This window comes from Rattus norvegicus, chromosome 9, assembly GCF_021556685.1.
Source record: "Rattus norvegicus strain SHRSP/BbbUtx chromosome 9, alternate assembly SHRSP_T2T, whole genome shotgun sequence".
In the NCBI taxonomy this organism is placed as follows: domain Eukaryota; kingdom Metazoa; phylum Chordata; class Mammalia; order Rodentia; family Muridae; genus Rattus; species Rattus norvegicus.
This window is the reverse complement of record NC_141542.1, coordinates 103628213-103649342: the sequence shown is the minus strand read 5'-3', so window position 1 is coordinate 103649342 and position 21130 is coordinate 103628213. Positions and strand designations below refer to the sequence as shown.

The 21130-nt window shown below is 46.7% G+C and overlaps 3 protein-coding genes across 7 annotated transcripts in view; 1 reads left to right on the top strand and 2 right to left on the bottom strand.

The window, feature by feature from the left end:
- Dgkd (diacylglycerol kinase, delta) overlaps positions 1 to 7427 on the bottom strand; it is a 90344-nt gene extending 82917 nt beyond the window's left edge. For 2 of the 3 annotated variants that reach the window (XR_015628825.1, XM_087567160.1), the window contains exon 1: positions 7234 to 7414. Coding sequence is in view for 2 of the 3 variants with exons in the window: in XM_087567160.1 (XP_087423286.1) it covers positions 7234 to 7389 (156 nt within the window). In the remaining variant the exon portion in view is untranslated. 3 annotated transcript variants of the gene reach the window in all.
- On the top strand, positions 6537 to 15671 carry LOC148003831 (uncharacterized). Its single transcript, XM_087569030.1, has 4 exons — positions 6537 to 6735; positions 6826 to 6882; positions 11500 to 11635; positions 15479 to 15671. The coding sequence occupies exons 1-4, from the start codon at positions 6670 to 6672 to the stop codon at positions 15595 to 15597; spliced, it is 378 nt and encodes a 125-aa protein (XP_087425156.1). The 5' UTR covers positions 6537 to 6669; the 3' UTR covers positions 15598 to 15671.
- Positions 15291 to 21130, bottom strand: part of Sag (S-antigen visual arrestin) — a 39520-nt gene continuing 33680 nt past the window's right edge. For 2 of the 3 annotated variants that reach the window (XM_087564797.1, XM_087564798.1), the window contains exons 14-15: positions 18414 to 18469; positions 15291 to 15534 (exon numbers count right to left, since the gene is read on the bottom strand). In XM_087564797.1, the coding sequence (XP_087420923.1) occupies positions 15485 to 15534; positions 18414 to 18469 (106 nt within the window). In that variant the 3' untranslated portion in view covers positions 15291 to 15484. Of the gene's footprint in view, positions 15535 to 16099; positions 16110 to 18413; positions 18470 to 21130 lie in introns of all 3 variants that reach the window. The other variant, NM_013023.3, reaches the window with a different exon arrangement.

The window sequence follows — 21130 nt, the reverse complement described above, 5'->3', positions numbered from 1 at the left end:
ACTCTTCCATTGCTTGCTTAGTTTTGTTTAACAAATCTTCAGTCTTAGAATCTGCATTTGGGGGCTGGAGAGATTGCTCTGTGGTTAAGAGCACTGGCTGCTCCTCCAAAGGTCCTGAGTTCAATTCCCCACATGGTGGCTCACTATAATGGGATCCAATGCACTCTTCTGGTGTGTCTGAAGACAACTACAATGTACTTATATAAATAAAAACAAATAAATCTTCTTTTAAAAAAATAATATGCATTTGGTTCTTGTATATAATTTCAGGTTGTCTGCCAAAATTCTCATGGTCTTTTAACATGTCTGCTTGAACATAACAAGTATAACTGTTTTAAAGAAAATGTCCATCGGCCTTGATGGTTGGTTGTTTTGGATTTAAGATTCAGCTTGATTATTTTTTAAGACTTAAGTATTTATTATATATAAGTACATGATAGCTGTCTTCAGACACACCAGAAGAGGGCATCAGATCTCATTACAGATGGTTGTGAGCCACCATGTGGATACTGGGAATTGAATTCAGGACCTCTGGAAGAGCAGTCAGTGCTCTTAACTACTGAGCCATCTCTCCAGCCCCCTAGTTTGGTTATTTTTAAGTGTGTGCACTCACATCTGTATAGGTTTGTGCACATGTGTGCAGAGGCCCACAATCCCGGAGCTGGACTTAAAGACAGTTGGAGCTGCCCAACATGATTGCTAGGAACTGAGTCTTTTCTTCAAGAACAGAATGTGTTAACTGCTGAGCTATCTCTCTAGCCTATGACTGTTGGTTTTACCTCAGGAGCCTTGCCTCCCTGTGTATAACCTTTTTACTGTGTGTTTAAAAACTGACTTGTGCACATCCTGGAAGTGCTTCTCTGAGGAACCTCAGACCTGGCATTCTAGCATGGCTTTGACTTCATGGGACTATGATGGTTTCAAACAGGCTTTCCATAGTGTTATTTTTGCTTCACAATATTCCTTACAAGTGGCTTTTGAGGGTCCTAACCTAAATGGGAGAGTTCACCCAGGACTCCTGCCTTTTGACCAAGCCTGACACTTCAGCCCTCCAGAAGCACCCCACAACAAAGGTCAGTCCCCCAGGCCCCGCATTCAGCCCTACCATACCCTGTGCTAACATCCTGGACCTCTGGAACAAAGCCCTATACCCTACAAGGCTAAAATCATGGGAAACGTATTGTCACAGTGCAGGAAGCTAGGGCTGAAAGCAATTCCAGGCATGGCTCCTCTAGCTCCCTAGGCACTGTGACAGTATCCAGCTATTTTGTCTTGTTTCCCAATTATTTATTTGTCTGTTTAATGGGGGGAGGGGTACATGTGTGGAAGTCAGAGGACAATCCTGTAAAATTAGTTTTTTGCTTCAACCTTTAGGTGGGTTCTAAAAATCAAACAGGTTGCCAGGCTTACACAGCAAGGGCTTTATTTGCTGAGCCATCTTGCTGGCCCCTGTACCCAGCTGTTTATACATTACTTTTTCCTCTGAGTCTTTGGGTCCAAAGTTCCTCTTAAAAAGATACCAGACATCAGAGTTCACCCTGAATTCAAGATCCTTAGCTAACATTCTATAAGGTTATATGTGAGGTTTGGGCCAGATCAGATTTGAGGAAGATACTATCCCCACTACAGACCCCAGTACTAATTCCAAAGGCAAATGCAATCCCAGTGTCCCATTCACATTCATCAAGGGCCATGGTCTTCTCCAGAGTCTAGCCACATCAGACAATGCCACTTAGCACTGCACTCACCAATGTGGCTCAGTCAGTCTCTCCACTCCCCTCTGATCTCTCTTCTCACACTTTGTCAAGCAGTCTTTGGCAGCTCTCAGGTGAGTCTCAGAGTCCTGATGTCTTCTCAAAGCACCCTAGCCTCAGTAATATCCCCTCTTCTTGTTAACCTGCCGGTTTCTGTCTGAACTCCTGCCTAGCCTCTCTGAAAGTCACTGCTGTTGAAGAAAGCACCAAGTGCCTGGCACAACACTTAGCACGTCAAGGCCTGGAGCCCCTGCTAAGACCAACCAGAGCAGCTGGGATGGCAGCTATTACTTCTGGGTTTGAACCTTGGTGAGGATTCTTTTGATGGGAGGCAGCTTCTCCAGCTAGGGTCTAGTAGGGAGAGGACCCCATATATGTGACATTATAATATAGTAAGTTCTGTGCAAAATTTGAACATTTATAGGGGCTGTAAGTGTAGCTCAATGGTACAGCACTTGCTTAACCCACATGAGGATCTGGCTTCATCTCTTACTTAACACAGGGAAAAAGAAAAAGAAGGAAGGGGAAAACAATCTCATAGCACTTCACACCTACAGACGAGCTATAGTAAAACAGACAGTAGGGCTGGAGAGATGGCTCAGTGGTTAAGAGCACCTGTCTGCTCTTCCAGAAGTCATGAGTTCAATTCCCAGCAACCACATGGTGGCTCACAACCATCTGTAAAGAGATCCGATGCCCTCTTCTGGTGTGTCTGAAGACAGCTACAGTGTACTTATATATAATAAATAAATAAATCTTTTAAAAAAAAAAAAAGACAGTAAAGATGAGCAAGGATGCAGACACTGCACACACTGCACACTCAGGAGACAGCCTAGCAGGTCCTCCAAACCTTAACAGTGTTTCCTAAAGCTCAACAACTCTACTCTCCTATGTATATACCTACGAGAGAGGAAGACATGTCTATTCAAACATGTACACAAATGTTCACACGAGTGTTATTTGAAAGGCCAAAAGGCAGAAACTGATCCATAAACTGATAAATATATAAAATGATGCCTATTTCTACTGCAGAATACTAAATAATAAAAAGGAATGTGGTATTGACACACAATATAACTTGGAGGCATCCTGAAAATATACTGAATGTAAGTATGATACTTTAATGAATATGTGAGTATTCCAATGAAACCTGTCACTTTACATGCTACTAACTTTTTTAAATTTAAATATGCTTAATAAAAGAAACAACACAAGGGGTTGGGGATTTAGCTCAGTGGTAGAGCACTTGCCTAGCAAACGCAAGGCCCTGGGTTCGGTCCCCAGCTCCGAAAAAAAAGAAAAAAAAAAAAAAAAAAAAAAAAAAAAAAAGAAAGAAACAAACAACACAAAAGACAGCAAGCACACTAAATGACTCCAGTTCTAAAAAGTAATCAGCATGGGCAGGCATAGCGACAGAATACATGAGCAGTTTGCCTAGGGTTGAGGGAGCTGAGAGGAACCAGTGACGAAAAAGTTCTAAAATTGGCTGTGTGACGCTTACACAACCGTGAACATGCCAAAAGCCACCCAACTGTGCAGTCTTTGTTTTGTTTTCTAAGACCAGATCCTGTTAATATAGCCCAGGCTATTCCATACTCTCCTGCCTCAGCCTGCAGACCACCTGGGATTACAAATGCCACTATGCCCAGGTGAACCATTACTTACATGAGGAAATCAAATGGCATGTGAATTATAGACCGTTTTTTCTTTTATTTTTTTATTTTCTTTTATTTTTTTGAGACAGGGAATTTCTAAAGGGGACCCTAAACTCCTGATTCTCCTACTCCTATCTCCAGCTGGGGTCACAGGCATGCCCCCCCCCCACACCGGCTTCATCCATGCTAGGGAAGCACTAACCACTGGGATACTTCCCCAGCCACAGCTGTGTTTCATAAACCTGAGCTTTTCAAGTAGTTCAGCTGGTAGACAATTTATCTAGCATTGAGGCCCTGAATTCAATTTTCAGGACAGCAAAAAGTAGGAGTGAAATTCATATCCAATAAACAACTTAGGACAGTAAAAAAAAAAAAAAAGTAGGAGTGGTGGGGCATATAGCATATACTCAGGTAGGACAAATGGATCAGAAGTTCAGGGACATCCTCAGCTACATAGCAAGTTCAAGACTAGCCTGAACTACATGAAACCATCTCCCTTCAAACAGTAAAATAAAAAATAGGCTGGGGATTTAGCTCAGTGGTAGAGCGCTTACCTAGGAAGCGCAAGGCCCTGGGTTCGGTCCCCAGCTCCGAAAAAAAAGAACCAAAAAAAAAAAAAAAAAAAAAAAAAAAATAAAACTTGGCCCCTTTACTTACTTTCTGTTACTTTCACAAAGGGAAAAAAATGCTTTACATTTGAAATCAAAAGTATAAACATTTCTTCAGGGTGTGGTGGCTCATGACTTTTATCCCAACGTTTGGGAGGTAAAGGCAGGCAGATCTCTGAGTTGAGGCCAGTCTGACTTATAAAATGAGTTCCAGGACAGTCGGGGCTACACAGAGAAACCCAGTCTCAAAAAGAAAACTGAAAAAGAAAAAAAGAAATACATTTCTATACCCAAATCAAAAAAAAAGTTAACTTTTAAAAAATGTATTAACAAAATTCTATCTTAATAACTTCAAAGAGTTACACTGCACTTTACGCAAATTTTACAATACAGTCCAAAGTGCTGATGTGCTTACCGCTCTGCCTGCTGCATTAGCTGTTTCTCTTTCTACCCTAACTATGTCATTACTGTGTTCTGTGGTCGAAAGACACAAGTGAAGCCATGTGTTTGCTGGGGGCAGTTTCAACTGCAAAGAATTCAAACAAGCTAGGAAAAAGATGCCAATCAAACATGTCATAAATGGCCACCCCAAGTTACATACATCTGATTTGCAGGGGAGACTTAGAGAAAAACTTTCAGAACTCCTTGTGACCAGAAGATGTACATGGAGCTTGGTGAGGTTTCTTTCTCTACAGGATCACCCTAGTCTTGCTTCTCAAAGCATGCTTCCTAGAGAGCAGCATCAACTTTGGAGCCTGTTAAAAATATACTAAGACCCCACCCAGTCCTCCTCAACAAGCATCAGGGACTTAATAGGATCCCCAGGGAGATGTGTCTGCACACTAAAATCAGAGGACCACTAGCAATTCTCTCCTAAATTAAGAGGGCTAAAGGTTACAGTAGATTAATGTTTTTGAAAACCTGCCATACACACAGCTCTGATCCTGGGTCAGTGGGTCCTCTGACCGTCCTCCACTCTGCTGTGTTTCAGACTGCAGAGGAGGTGACCCTTACAGGCAGGATGCCCAGGCAGAAAAGGACTAGTACATATGTAGCAGCAGCTCTGCTCTCCCAGAGCTCTCTCTGCCAGATGAGACTCCTGGGCTCGTTTCTGGAGGAGCCCACTGTCCCCGAAGTCTGATGTGGTCTTCTCCCTTTGACCTTTGTCCCTCCACTCAGTGGTAGCAGCAGCTTCCTGTGTATTGCCTCATCTCTGAATTGCCTCACTGCCTGCAGCTTCCTCTCTGTTCTTCAGCACCTGTGTCACAGCGCCCCTGCACTAAGCTCCTCTGGTCAAACAGTTAAGAGTGGATTCTGATCACACCATTTGGAATTTTGCATTATATGCCACACACATATTACCAGAAAAATTTTGTGAATGGCCTCTCTGCTACAAAAGTAGCACACAGTAAACTTATTTCCCACATCTTAAGCTCTAGCAACCCAGAAGAAAAACCAGCTTTGAGCTATCTGTACAGCAGATGTGAATGTATTCCGAACGCAATTCTCGGGTGTATTTTTAACACCACAGCCGTCACTCACCTCCCCCTCCCCACCAACGAGAACAGCTGGTATAGCAGCTATTGTTTTCGTCCACAGGAAAGACAGGGAGACCATCCTGACCAATAAAATTCTGGACTCAATGGGATCTCTGAGGACCCACCCTCTCCACTGTGATCTTGGCCTTCACTCGGCACTTCCTTCAGTCACAGGATCTGATCTGCCTCACACCACTACCCATCTTAAGGACCAAGCACTAGGAGAGGGCATCAAGGCTCCTTAAACACGTTCATGAGGAACATCTGCTCATGGCTCCCATGCCTAGAATGACTTTCGGAAGTGCTCTCTTGCAGGCTGCCTTCACATCTGGCCCTGACTGACCTGTCCTGCCTCTTTCACTCAACCTGAACGAACCATTGACCATTCTCCGGTGTGCCCAAACTTTCAAACACAGCATTTACTATAACATAACATGTACTGGTGTCCTCGCCCTACTTGAACTGGAACCCTTAAATGAAGAAACTACCTCCCATCAGTGAGAGCCTCACCTGGGCCCGTCACTTAACTGAACCACTTTGGTTTCTAACCCATAAGAGCCCAAAAACGGGATCCTGAGGACTCACTGGGTTATCACCAACTCTAAATAAAACCCAAGTGAAGTATGCAAGGCTAGCTCAAGAGAAATTGAAGAACCATTATATACAATCGCTCTACCATCCCTGGGACTGTTACTGTTATAGCTAGAATAACTCAGGTGTTAGGTCCCGTGTGCTGAGTGACTTGGATACCGCACAACAAATGTAACACGTCAGCACCTAAATGACACCCCAACCCACAACCCCGGGCAAGTAACAGAGGCTGACAGATGATAAAACAAGAAATGGCTCTTCCAGTAAAGGGTAATTAACTGGCCTCGGAGGAAAAGCGCACTGCAGCAGGATGAGCAAGCCCGCCCGTGCCAGCCGGAACTGCCAGGGCTGCCCCACGGTGGTAACCTGCTCTCCACCACCTGTCCAGCCACCTGCCTGAGGAAGCCCTTCCAACAACAAGGAGGGATCACGCCAGCAAGAGACCATCCGCAGTGTTCAAAAAGAACCAGAAAAGGAAAGCAAAGGGTGCAACTTTATTCTTAGGAAAAGACCACAAAAAGGCATGTGTGTCTCTACACTGGATCCCGAGCGGCTGGAGTTCTCCACCGAAGAGTTCTGTGCCCAGCGGGTGAGGAGTCCCGGCTTTCCCAAGGAGGAAAGGTGGTAGGGAGGGAAGGAGGGAGAAGCGGCCACTCCACGCGCATCCCTTCCCTTTCAGGACATAGGGGTGAGGACCCCACAGCGAGGTGGGCACTCCAGGGTGAGTCTAACACAGGTGAGTGCGGGAAGCAGCACCCGATACTCAGACGTGCAGACCCCCAGGCCTCGGGGAGCACACGCCTGCGGCCCCCGCAGCGGTCCCCGCAGCGGCCCCAGCAGCACGCCGGGCTTCAGTCTCCTCAGTGGCGGCGCCCACCTGCGACCAGTCCCCACAGACACGTCCCCGTAGCCCCAGCCCCGCGGCCCGGTCCCCGCGGCCCGTTAAGCCGCGGCGCGCTCGGCCCCGTAGCAGTGACCGCAGGACCTCGGGCCCGGCAGGGCCTGGGCGGCCGCTCGCACACGGTCACGGGCCTCGGCAGGGACCGCGGCGTGAGGGGCGCGCGCCCGGCCGACGCCGCGGGCTCACCTTCTGCCGGATCTGGCCCGACGTGGACACCTTACGAATAAGCTTCTGCGGGGAGCCCGGCTCAGCCTCGGGTTCGCTGTCGGACGACTCCTCAGGCGGCGGCGGCGGAGGTGGCTGAGGCGGACCCGGCGGAGGGGCGCCCGCCGCCGCCGCCATGCTGCCCGGCCAGCGCGCGCGCCGCGGGGGGCGGGGCGGGGCGGGGGTGGGATGAGCCCAGTGCCTGGGGCGGAGCCTAGGCGGGGCGGGGCCTAGAGGCCGGCCGCCCCACCCCACCGCGCCCCCGTAAACAGTAGGGGCAGACGCAGGCTTGCAGGGCTCTTGCTGGGTTGTTTCTGCCTGACCCATCTCTTTCATTCTGATGTCTTCTGTCGTTTTCTTCTTGGAACACAATTTCTGGTTTTTATCTCTGAATACACCTTTTTTCCCCCACTCACACCCGAATATAAGTGACCTCTAAGAGGCCGCAGGACTATATTGGTGAAACAGTTTGCAGAGTGGATGCCTGCGTGCAAACGCAGAACTTCTGTTAAGGCCACTGTTAAGGAGAGATGAAGAAAGTAAGCCGGACTTGACCCTAACCGAGGGACCGTGTTGTAGGCAGAGGTCTGATCTGTGTGAAGGACCAAATGCAAGAAAAATAAAGTAAAATAAAAGAAACTGGTGTTTAGAGGGAGGGAAATGAGAATAGGACAGGAACCAGTGAGCTGTGGGATCAAATGAGACTTCAAGGACCAGATTAGGGATTGGCTTTTTCTGCTGAGGCCTGAGGGCAGCAAGAAATCAGGTTTGGGAGGGGAGGGGGCGCATTGTAGGGAGGTAGCTGAGCCTGGCTGGGTCACAAAGCAGGGATCTATGAAGTATTGAGGCAAGTAGCCACTCTGAATTACTGGGTGGGGCTGAGAGATAAATAAGGGAACTGAGAGATTCAGAAGGGAGTGATGGGGTACTAGCGAGACAGAGTGAGCAGAATGAAGTCTACACTGAGCCAAAGGAGGACTCTATGCAGTTTGAAAAGGAGTGGCTTCCATCTGGGGTGGGTTTTTTGGCACATTGAGGTGGAAAAGGACTTGGTGCCAACCAGAAGAATGTGCTACCCTCCTACTGTGCCCTGCTGTACGAGGCAAGTCAGCAGAGTTCTGTCTAGCTATCCCCTCACCCTTTCAGATGCTGCTGCTGGAGACCAGGGACCTCTGTCTTACCCACCAGTCAGCAAGCTTTGGGCCTCATACACTGGGCAACTCTTTCTAGAGGAAATACAAGTCAGATACCACCAGGAACCATGGGAAGTTCTTCATCCGGCACAAAGATGAGGCTAGGATCCTGGTCTCCCAGCCAGCACAGAGCATGACCAGCCCCAATGTTATGGAAAAGATCTGAGACCCCTGGGTGAACCAGGGCACTCCACCTTGTGCTGAAGCCACTGGCTTCATACATACAAGTACTTATATTTAAATGCCTATTAACTAGCTCTAGTCTTAAAACCAGCCTAGGCTAAAGAATGACATTTAGTTTAAAAAAAAAAAACAAAAACAAAAACAAAACAAGAACCAAGCTGGGCAGTGGTGGCTCATGACTTTAGTGGTGGCCCAGCATTCATTCAGGAGGCAGAGCCAGGCAGATCTCTGAGTTCGAGGCCAGCCTGGTCTACAGAGTCAGTTCCAGGACAGCCAGGGCTACACAGAGGAGATCCTGTCTCAAAGAAAACAAAAATTTCAGTTCCTCAGTGACACTAGTCACATTTGCAGCACTGAATAGCCTCGTATGGCTTGACAGCTATCATAATGTATGTACTTCTTGTTCTTTTTAAGATTTATTTCATTTTTGTGAGTACACTGTGGCTGTCTTCAGACACACCAGAAGAGGGCATTGGATCCCATTACGGACGGTTGCGAGCCACCGTGTGGCTGCTGGGAATTAAACTTAGGACCTCTGGAAGAGCAGTCAGTGCTCTTAACCGCTGAGCCATCTTTCTAGCCCTTGTGTATGTACTTTTAGCACAGGCAAGTTCTATAGCTCTTGATAGGGACAACTGCCCATATAGAGCCCCTGTGCATGCACGGTGAAATACAGGCCCTTCAGCCACACCCCTCAGCCACACCCCCGCAGAACCAATAGGAACCAGCCCCTAACAGCGGCGGAAGTCTCAGGTATCACTCCCCTAAGTATGCCAGGGAGGCAGAGTGTGAACTCAGACCAACTGATCTCCTCCATCTGAGTACTGCTGGGTTGGCCTCCCAGGAAGCCAAGGCCTGAGGGAAGTTCCTAAATAGAACATGGGCAGAAAGGCAGAGAATATGTGGCGGAAGGAAGTTTCCCCATAAATCAGTATTGAAGTCTTGACTTCAAGGCCCTCAGAATGTGATTGTATTTGTATTTAAAGAGTGGGTCTTTGAAAGGTAATTGTGGGGTCAGTGAGATGTCTTAGCAAGGAAAGGTGCTCACTGTCAAGGTGTTCTCTGACCTACACACATGTGCATGGCACACACACCTATTCACACACTCTAAATAAATTTTTCAATTGTAAAGTGCATTTTTTTAAAAAGGACTACTGTCCTTTTTATATAAAAATAGGAGAAAATAAAAAGTGGAGCCAACTCTGCTGACAAAGGCATGGTGAGACAGCCCCAAGGGTGAGAGAGCAGGAGAGCTGGCCCAGCCCCTCACAGACAGCAGCACTTGGGAGAGTGGCTCCCACACCTTGACTGGGCAGCACAGAGGAGCTGGCTCTGGAGATGTAAGTGCAGGTGAGCTGGCCCTGGTGGTGCGGATAAGGGACAGCCAGTGGCGGGCTGACCAGCTCTGCTACCACCCAGGCCCAGATCTGGGATTCTGAATTGTCCCACCCCAAAATCTATATCATCTGAAAGTAGTTGACATGTGTAAGTGCCAGTCCTGCTGTTCCAAAGCTGCAGGATCCCCATGACATCAGACAACAACAGAATAACCAGGAGGAGTCCTGATGAGGATCTAATATTGATGGTGTCACAGAAGCCAAAGATCTTGAACCAGACTTGTAATGACTCATTGCAATGAACATTTGTGCAAGTGAACAGGTGGGGACAGAGGGACATACTCTAGGACACACTGACATACTACATTCAGCTTTCCACAATGAGATGTTTTCTATGCTTTGATTTTGTTACTGTTTGTACTTGTTTTATTTGGGAGAGGAGTGGGCAGTTGTTGCAAGGGCAACCGGACAGGGGACCAGGAGATGAGTGGGACTGGGGTGCATAATGTGAAACTCACAAAGAATTAATAAAAAGGTAAAAAATAAATGAATAAAAAGGAAACTATATAAAAAGAAAAAAAGGAATAAAACAAACAAAGGAAACTATGTTAAGATGAGGTCATTAACGGCAGGCAGAAAGCTGGGGCAGGAGGCTCACAAATTTGAGGTCATCCTGGACTATGAGCTAGACCCCATCCCAACTGAGAGAAAGAAGACAAAGAGGAGGAGGGGATGGAAAGCCAAGCACCTCAAGTGCCTGGATTGAGAATTATGCCCTGGATTAGAAACGGATTAGAGGCAGGGAAGGCATTAGGAAGAGCTTGCAACCGCTCTAGGCAATGCTGACAAGGCTAGCTCCAAGGGATTAGAGACAGGGATAACACACAGAAAGCAGAGGGAGGAAGATGACCAACTGCTCATAGTGCAAAAGGGAATCAAGAATCTGCTTCCCTGGGATAGCGGCATCGTCAGCAAAAGCACCGATTCAAGGAAGAAATAAGTGGTTTGGCTTGAGGTGCCAGGTGTGTTTCTGCACCTGCTAGAAGCCCAAGGTACATCTGAGCTCCGGACCTTATGGTTTTTGGAAACCAGAGCCATGGGTAAGAACATGACAGCAGTGGCAGTTAGCCGGGAGAAATCGTGGACAGATGGGAGGACGGATAAGTAGCTGCGATTAGGAAAAAACCCTGGAGATTTTCACAGCCAAAGAGCCTAAGGAGACAGGTTGACTGTGTCACATGGATCCCAGACATGATCTTGGAACAGGGAAGGGCCATTGGGTAAGGAAATCTGAACAGAGTATGTGTTTAGTTTAATAATAATGTGTCGATGCCACTTCGTTTGGTGCAGCCGCTCTGATGTAAGATATTAATAATAGGGGGAACAGTGTTGGGTTCTTCAGTGCTCTTCTGTAAATCTAAAACTATTTGAAATAAAATGTGCTTAGGAGAAGGGCATTTGGCTTGAAAAGAAGTACGTTAGGCTCTAAAGGCAGAGAGACCTAACTTGGGTGTGATTTTTTTTCTTTTTGACAGGTGAAGAAGCCCTTTTGTTCCCTGCTAAACCCACAGTGTGGTTCCCTTGGAGATCTCAGAAAGGACTGGAGCCATCAACTCCCCCAAGACCGGCTGGCTAGGAGAAACGCATTCCCTCCGGTGCCTCTTTCCCTGAGTGAGTCACACAGTGAATCATGTCTAATGACAAGCTGCTGCACCACAAGTTCACCCCACCTGGAGGGCACACCAAGGTGGCAGTAATAACACACCCCACATCCAGCCACATCCGTCTCAGTGACATGCGAAGAAGAGGACCGATCCTGTCAGAAAGAACGGCCTGGCATGTTTCCATCTGGAAAGCCTGGGATGACCCTCACTCTCCATGAAGCAGGACAGCTTCTCACTGGGTGTGACAGAGAGATTCCCTGGGCTCCTGGACATTTGTGACAACCAAAAGAACACATGTGTGCATGCACGCACACACACACACACACACACACACACACACACACACACTTCCAGATGTGCTTGACTTCCACCCCTACATGCCCCACCCACGGCTGCGACCTGCTAACTATCCAGCCTATGAAATTAATGGGAAATCAGGGGATAAAACCTGTCAAAAGAGCAGGAAATCCAACAGCTCCAAAAGGAGTTTGTGTGTGAAAAAAAAAAAAAAATGAGAGAACTGGGTGACCCAAACCAGATAGGGAATGACACCATGGTAAGCACTTGTCTGCAATATTGAACTTCTATAGCTTTGTAAAAGGAGACCACTCCGTAAAGCCCATGAAGGCTGTCTTATCTTACAACTACAAGTGAATGGCAATTGTGTCAGTAACATTTTCAAAGAACTAAAGGGCAGCCATTGTTTACTTATAAAGGCTCTGCTATCCTCTCTGACCCTCTAAACTCTCCTATCTAATCTCTCTGAACGACAGTTTCTCTCCAAATAAATGGGTGGTAGTGCCTGCTGTTGGAGCAACTGGAGTCATGTGGGAGGTGCCTGGCATAAGGCAGGCATTTAATAAATGGCAGGAATCCTTGCTTTTCCAGACCTGTGGTTGCTGGATGTACAGCTTTGTCCTAGGCTCTCCCACTGGGCTGGTGAGATAGCTCAGTTGGCACTGCCTGCCAAACCTCACAACGGTGAGTTTGATCCCCACGACCCCAGAGAGAAGGGGTTCCTGAAAGTCGTCCTGATTCCCACACACATATGACAAGTATATAGCCATACATATACACTTACATGCACACAGAAATGTGAATCTTAAAACCAAACAACTGTCTTAGGGCTGACCGGATGATGCAGTGGGTAAAGGCACTTGCCACCAGGTTCTTCCAACCTTGTCCCAAATGCTCCTTTGTTTGTGCAACACGTTCTGCTCCTTGACCCGGTTTTTGGTTTGGTTGGGTTTTGTTGTTTTGTTTTTTACATTGCACCTAACCCCAAAACTCAGCCACACATTCAGCCTGCTCTCAGATCTCCTGCCTTCTGAGGTTTCTGCAAGCCAGCAAAGAAATGTATAAGAAGGCTGAGCAGAGCCCATAACAACAACATACAAAGAACAGAGTCAGTGACACACACATATACACAGCAGAGCCAATCACACACATGCGCATGTGTGCGTGCACACACACACACACACACACTCTTCTCTCTGTCTCTCTCTGTCTCTGTCTCTATCTCTGTATCTGTCTCTCTCTCTCACACACACACTCCTCTGTCTGTCTCTGTCTGTCTGTCTGTCTGTCTGTCTGTCTGTCTGTCTCTCTCTCTCTCTCTCTCTCTCTCTCACACACACACACACACACACACACAGAGTCTTGCTGGGACAGCTGGCTGCTTGTTTCCTGCCCCCACTCCCTCTGCAGCTGCAGTATATAAACAAACCAGCACCTGGAAGCCTGTTTTGGATGTTTTAGCACCGAAATAACTTGGGAGGGCAAGAGCTGTTCTGACCTCTAGTCTCCAGAGCTCCGGCTTTGGCCCTTCCCTCCTGGCTCTCTTGCCCACACTGCTCCACAGGTCAGGCCTATTAATGTCCACTCTGACTTAGGATGTCCTGGGGTCAAGCAATGCAGGAACCAACAGGATGGTTCTCTCACCAGGAGCTACTAGGCAGAGTCCCCAGCCTCCTTGGCTGACAGGGAGCTCCACCCACCAGGAGCTAACCAGTGCAGATTGCCTGGTCAAAAAGCAGGGGAAAGAAACCGTGAGGAAGTACTGCATTCTCCAAAAGCATGCCATCCCTTTGCCTGGGCACCATGACAGCACCCTATCCCCAACCCCAGCTTGGGGGACAGGGAGATAGACTGTGTCTACCCCCACCAACCCACAATTTTCTATGTATATTACCATTTTCATAGCTTCATAAATGAGTTCTCACCTCTCCCAGTACTAGGGAACTCAAAGTCAGCACACAGGTCCAAGCCTTGCCTTGTCTGTGTGGGACCCAGGGTAAGGCTCCCAGCTTTGCCTTCACATCAAAATCCAGAGCATGGAGCGTAGTGGCACACGGCAGCCTGAAAGTTCACCATCAACTTTCACAGTTTTAGAACCACCTAGGAAACACCTCCAGGTATGTCTATTAAGGCATTTCTGAGGAGGTTTAACCAAGGGAAGGGGAGTTACCCTGAAACAAACAGGGGAGAGCAGGCTGAGTACCAGCATCCATTCCTCTCTGACCACAGATGCAGCTTCTTCATGCTCCCCAAATCACAGTGGACTCTGTTGCCTCAAATCATATGCTAAAACAAAACCTTACTTTCTTCAGTTACTCTTGTTAGGTATTTGGTCACAACAGTTAGGAAAGTATTTTGTACATGCATACAGCCTGCCACTAGTGAGTAGGCTGAACTATACAGAAATCTCTACCACTTTTCCTGCCCACTCCCTGACCATGGATGAGAGCCGCCTCTCCATCCCATCTTTCCCCCATACCCCAGTGCACACACAGGCCCCTTCCACGGATATCAAAAGAACTGTTTGGTACAATATAGAATGCTGGACACTATGGCCAGGAATGGCCTTCTGATAAGGCCTGAAAGAGCCCCTGTTGTGCCTCCTTTCCCCTTCTCTGATCCTTCCCACTCTTCCTCTCCATAATAACAGTATGATCATGAAGTCCATCTGTCGGGATAAACCTGTTGCCAGGCCTGGCCACTGCTGGTCAGGAGATGTTGGTCCACCAAGCCAATGCTGGGCTCGTCAGATTCTCTTTTCTTAGATGTGCTATCCAGAGCACAGATAGCAGAGGCTAGGTACAGAGGCTTGCTGGGTGCCAGCCCGAGCTTCTGAGCTGAGTTCCCAGGATCATAGCTTCTAGTCACACTGAGCATGGCAGCCTAGGTTCTTCCTCAGTTTAGTTCAGTTTTCTGGACACCCCAGGGACAGATCCCTTTTTCTGTTCTGCCTACCTTTATTAACCAAATCTGGTTTGATGCTTGTGTGAAATAGAAAAACCTTGGCCAGCAACCGAAAGCCAAGAAGGGATTGGACCCCAAAGTGGAGTCATGAGGGGATTTTTGTCCTTACTTGTTTTCTGCCCTATTAACTCAGGAGCTTCTGAAAGGGCCCTGTAACTAGGATTGGTCAGGAACTAAACTTACCACTCCATGTGTATCCGGAGAAACTTGGCTGAAAATCCTTGACCTCCCCACCCCCCACCCCAAAAACTGGAGAGCACAGTAGCACCGAGTTATTCTGTGATAGCCTGCCCTCTCTTCTAGATGTTGCCCTCACTCTCAGACTCCAGAGACCCTAAAGGCATCAGGCTCTGTATCAGTGACAACAGCCTAGTGCCCCAGCCATACAGCCTGACACATGATGGGAGGACCCACAGACTTTATTTCTGGGAAGAATGCTCGAGCTTTCGTATTTAGCATAACTCTGAAAGGTTACCAGGGGTTTCCCACAAGGCAACCAGGACTACAAGCAGTTTCTAGGCATCAAGGCTAAGTCTTCACTCATCCTGGCCTGCATCCTCATCTTTCTTCCCTTCTGTATTCTCTCCAGTATCTTTCAGATTTTGTCGAGCAAACTCTTCAAAAACCAGATTTTCATCCTGGACACTAGAAGAAAACAGACATGTCAGTCAGTGTTCTTACTCTGGGAAGCTGAGGATTAAATCCTGAATGGAACAAGACTACTGATCTTTCGGTAGTAAAGGAACCAATCCAAGATGAATGTGTTCATTCTTCAGGGTGGAACAGGGTCCTTGTCAGTGTCAATCCCTGGATAGAAGAGGGACCATGCCTTTCTCTTCAGGCCTTTTTTTAGGGGTTTTGTTTTCTTTCAGTTTTTTCTTTTTGTTTTTCTGACAGAGTCTCATTCTATAGCCCAGGCTGGCTTGGAAATTGCAGTGATTCTCCTGCCCCAGCCTCCCATGTTCCTGGATTAAAGGCAACCCATCACCCCTAGCTAAAACTGTACTTAAAAGCTCTTTAACAAATAAATGCGAGAGAAAAAGTGACAGAACCCACAGAACAAAAGACGCATCCAACAAAGCTATGTGCGCACACATCTAAGTTCTTACAGATGAAGATAGAAGGACTCCGCACAGACATTCTGACAGGAGTTCTGTGAGAAAAGGGGGTCACAAAACACAGGAGACCCCAGAGAAGCTTCCTTTCTTACCTTTCTTTTGCTGTAAGCCCAGAAGAGGAGAGAGAATAGAGAGGGGAAATTCAATTAATTTTTTAAGATTTATTTATTTATTTTACATATATGAGTACACTGTCGCTGTCTTCAGACACACCAGAAGAGGGCATCGGATCCCATTACAGATGGTTGTGAGCTACAATGTGGTTGCTGGGAACTGAACTCAGGACCTCTGGAAGAGCAATCAGTGCTCTTAACCACCGAGCCATCTCCAGCTCCAATTAATTTTTTAAATGAGTTTCTTGTATCCCATGTTAACTTCAAACTCATTATATAGCCGAGGATGACCTTTGAACTTCAGTCCTCTCAACTTTTTTTTTTTTTTTTTGGTATAAATTTTGGGACAGGCTTTGAGCTCACAATGTTCCTGCTCAGCACCCACCCCCACCTCACCCCAGGAGCTAAAATGACAAGCCTGTGTCACCATGACTCTATCTCAAAACAACAAAAAGAAGGCTGGGGAGATAACTCAGTGGTAGAGAACTTGCCTGGACATTCTAGGCCTTAGATTTAACCATTGTTACAGTGAAATTTTAAAATAAAATAAAACTTCTCCTGGCAAAGGATAGCTTAGAATTTTATTCTGTTGAGTAGACCACTAGAATGGTAACCCACAACTGAAAAGGAACAATAAAAGCCAGGCAGCACTCTATAGCACATACTGGGAACAGATTGTCTCAGTCCTGGTTCCCGGGGGCCCCAAATAATGACTGCACTCTCTGCCTAGAAGCTAACCAACCTAGACTCAGGGCTCCAGGAAGCAGGCAGGTAAGATGGAAGGCAGAAAGCACAGACACTCAGACATACACACACACACACACACACACACACACACACACACACACACACACACACACACACAATATGAGGAGTTGGAGTTGTCTAATGTAAGGTCCATAATGACTGAAAATACCCAGAGAAGGGAGGGAGAAAAACTCCACTTCTTCCAAAGTAAGTCACCTCTACTGAAAATTCCAGGAAACAGCCCAACTGTATTTTCAATTTCTTGGGAGGAACCAGAACATCAGATGAACCTCACACCATGAAAAAAATTATTATTATTATTATTATTATTATTATTATTATTATTAGCTGGGAATGAAGTTCAGTAGCAGAACATTTGCCTTACATGTGAGATGCTATATTCATTCCTTGAAAGAAAAAGAAAGAAAGAAAGGAAGGAAGAAAGAAAAGAAAGAGATATTGAAGAGATTGTGTTCAAGAAATCCCAGCACTCGTGAGGCAGAAGCAGGTAGAGCGCCTGGTTTGGGGCTAGCCTGGTCTATACAGGGAGTTCCAGGACAGCCAAGGATGTCTCAAAAAAAAAAAAAAAACAGCTCTGAAAAAAAGAAAAGAAAAAAAAAAAAAAAGACTGCTTGAATCTGCGTTTCCCTGGATTACCATCCTGATTAGTCCCAAATAAATGCTTAAATTAGCATTTAAATCAGATGAATATAAATGAGCAAAATGTATGACTAGACTGGCTTTTGGCAAAGTCTACTATGGGTTGAAATCTAAAATAGTTGGTAAAGATACTTGGAGAAATTATTTTCTAATAGTCTTGCCATTATAGTCTAGGCTCACCTCAAACTAGCCATCCTCCCGCCTCAGGCTGCTGAGCACTGGGATTACAGGCATGCCAGCACACCTACCTTCATTTAACTTTTTCTCAGAACCTCTTTGAGCTCATGCTACATTCCGTTCACATCTTTGTAGGGACGATGATGGAGCCTCAGTGTGTCACAGATATGAGCTGTGATTGCTTCGTTTAACATCCACATGAGAGTCAGCGGGCAGATCATCAAATGGACCGGAGGTGGTAGGAAATCAGGCTGACTTCTTTCTAGTGTTTTCTGTAATCTCGTCACTATCGCTCCTTTCAAAACTACAGAGCACCTTTTAAATGCCTGTCTACACTTCAGAATGAGAGGCCTTCTGTTTCTACACAAAGCCAAGCCTCGGGCTCTTCAGAGGATTTGTCCCTTACATCATCTCCCTCAATCTCAGTTGAGGTCTGTGGATAGCAGAACTTGTGTACTGACAGGGTCACTGATAAAAATCTCACTAGGTCATCTACACCCAACAGAGGGTAGGAATGCTACACCCTTCACATACAAATAGGAGGTAGACAGGCCCAGGATAGAGTAGGTGACTAGCTCTCTCATCTAGGCTGATCTGGTGGTCATCCTGTGGATGCTCAGACAGATAGTCAAGGGAAACCAGGAATAAATGAATAAATCTGCCGGTGGTAAGTGGATGAGAGGCATCCTAGACAGTGGGAATGACTGACCTGGGTCCTCAGGCTGGGGGTGCATCAGACGGAACGGCACCTCAGTAGCCACTTCACTAGAAAAAAAAAATACAGGCTGGTGAGTGCAAAAGCACACACACACACACACACACACACACACACACACACAGAGTTTCAGATTACACAGCACAAAACTGGAGCCACAGAGAATCTCCAAAAGATTCATTCAGCGAGACTCAAAACAAAACAGACTTCAGGAAGTGGTCAGGCAGGAATTTGAAATGTATTCCCTGGAATGTGGTCTAAGAACTTCACTCAGGCGTGGCCGAGGCAGCCAGTGCTTTTAGCTCTCTGGATCCTAGCGATAATGATGTGACACCATGGGAAGAGAAGAGGCGAACTCCTACAAGAAGTCTGGTTATAAAAAGCTACGCATGGAGCTGGGTCAAGATGCAGAACCCTCCGCTCTTAGAGAGCCATGTCTGCCTGCATGCTGCCAAGATGATAAAGGACTGGACCTCTGAACCTGTAAGCCAGCCCCAACTAAATGTTGTCCTTATAAGAGTTGCCTTGGTCATGGTGTCTCCTCACAGCAGTAGAACCCTAAGACAACCCTGGTTCAGTTCCCAACACCCACATAGGGCAGTTCACAACCGCCTGTAATTCCAACTCCAGGGGATCCAACACCCACTTCTGAACTTCACAAAGTAATTGCATCCATGTACAGACGCCTTAAAATAAAGTAGATCTTAAAAAAAGTATTCACTGCAGCAAGGACACATTTGAATACATTTTAAATGTTTATGTGAGGGTCTGGATACTAAGAGCATTGGCTGCTCTTCCAGAGGCCCTGGCCTTGATTCCCAGCACCCACAAGGAAGTTTACAAGTCATCTGCACCTCCAGTTCCATAGGAACAACCACACTCTTCTGGTCTCTGTGGACACCAGGCACATATGTGGTACATAGACATGCTTGCAGGCAAATAATTAAAATAATTAAATAAATATAAACTTAAAATGATGATGATTATTATTATAGTAAACAAAAGTTACTATAGTATATGGAAACCAAACTAGAAGCTCAGTGTCCCAGCCCTCCTCACCCTAGGCAGCAGCCCAGAGGCAGTGGACCCAGCGGTCACCTCTGGAAACCACTGTCCGTGATACTGCTGCTGTGGGTGTCAGTGGTCACACCCTCCACCTGCAGCTCTGGCCCTTGAGGCGCGGGGGGCAGAGGTACTCTGTGACACTCAGCATTAGACTCCTTAGATTAAGCCCCAGCAGGAAGTCAGGTAGTGAAAGCTCCTTCCATCCACTTCACCAAAGCACAGGGAGCCTCCTTTTTATGCCTACACAAACTCTCCCAGCTATTGTCTACCACATGCAGCCTTAGGGAGTGGCCTCTTCACCCACTTCACAGAATCTTAGAACAATTTACGGGTCTAGAGCCAAATTCTACAACACGGATGGCTACTCTGGAAGGGCATGGTAGTCAGACACGGTCTGGAAAGCTGGACTATGCTTCAGACGTCATTATGTCAGGGAGAAACTGAAGCAGGCAGGGTTAACCTCAACCTGTACTGTGGCACAGACATTCCTCTCTTTACACTCACGTTTCCACGAGGCTGAAAATAAGTCTCTTAATCCCTCCAGCCATAATAGTTTAAAAAAGCTCTGTGGGGTTGGGGATTTAGCTCAGTGGTAGAACGCTTGCCTAGCAAGCGCAATGCCCTGGGTTCGGTCCCCAGCTCCGAAAAAAAGAGAAAAAATAAAAAGAAAAAAGCTCTGTGAGGCTGGTACAAGGCTGGGCACACCCATCTCTTGCAAAAGAGGCAAGGTAGAGTCTATCACATCTCTAGTACCAAAATGCTTTGGGACACGTTAGAATTTATATGAGAAGAAGAAAGGAAAGGTGGGTGGGGGGAGATTCCCAGCGGGTCCTCACCCACCCAAAGGAGAAGGGGGATGGGGGAAAGATTGCGGATGGGGTGGCCAGGAGGAGAACAGTGAGTTGGATGTAAAGTGAATTTAAAAAAAATTAAATTAAAAAGAAAGAAAGGGGGCTGGAGAGATAGCTCAGTGGTTAAGAGCACTGACTATTCTTCCAGAGATCCTGAGTTCAAATCCCAGCAACCACATGGTGGATCACAACCATCTGTAATGGGATCTGATGCCCTCTTCTGGTGTGTCTGAAGAGAAAGACAGTGTCCTCATATACATAATAAATAATAAATCTTTTAAAAAAGAAAGGAAGGAAGGAAGAAAGGAAGGAAGGAAGGAAGGTAGGAAGGAGGGAGGAAGGAAAGAAGGAAGAAAAGGTGTCAGAAAGATGAGTCAAAGGGGAATCCAGAGAGAGGGGATGAGATAACACACTATGCCCTGTATCCCAGGACCCCTGCAGCCTACCCAGCACTGACCTGCTTACAGTGACCCAGGTACAGGCCAGGTCTACATGAAATGTCAGGTGAAACACAGAGGTGGGCAGTAAATGGCTATTAAGGGCAAAAGATAGGCCCGAATGATTCAGCTCCAGACCTGCAACATTCCAACTCTCCACATCACAGAGATGCTAATCAGCCAGTGTGCCCGGTAGGCCCAGGCGATGGCAGTAGGTGATAAGAACCCAGGCAAAGAACAATGACAGGTGAGTACTCGTCTCAGATATTTCCAAACTTATTGGTTCTTTGTGTGTGTTTCAAAAGACACCTATCACTATTCACATTTACCAAAAAGTAGAAACAATTCAAGTGTCTGC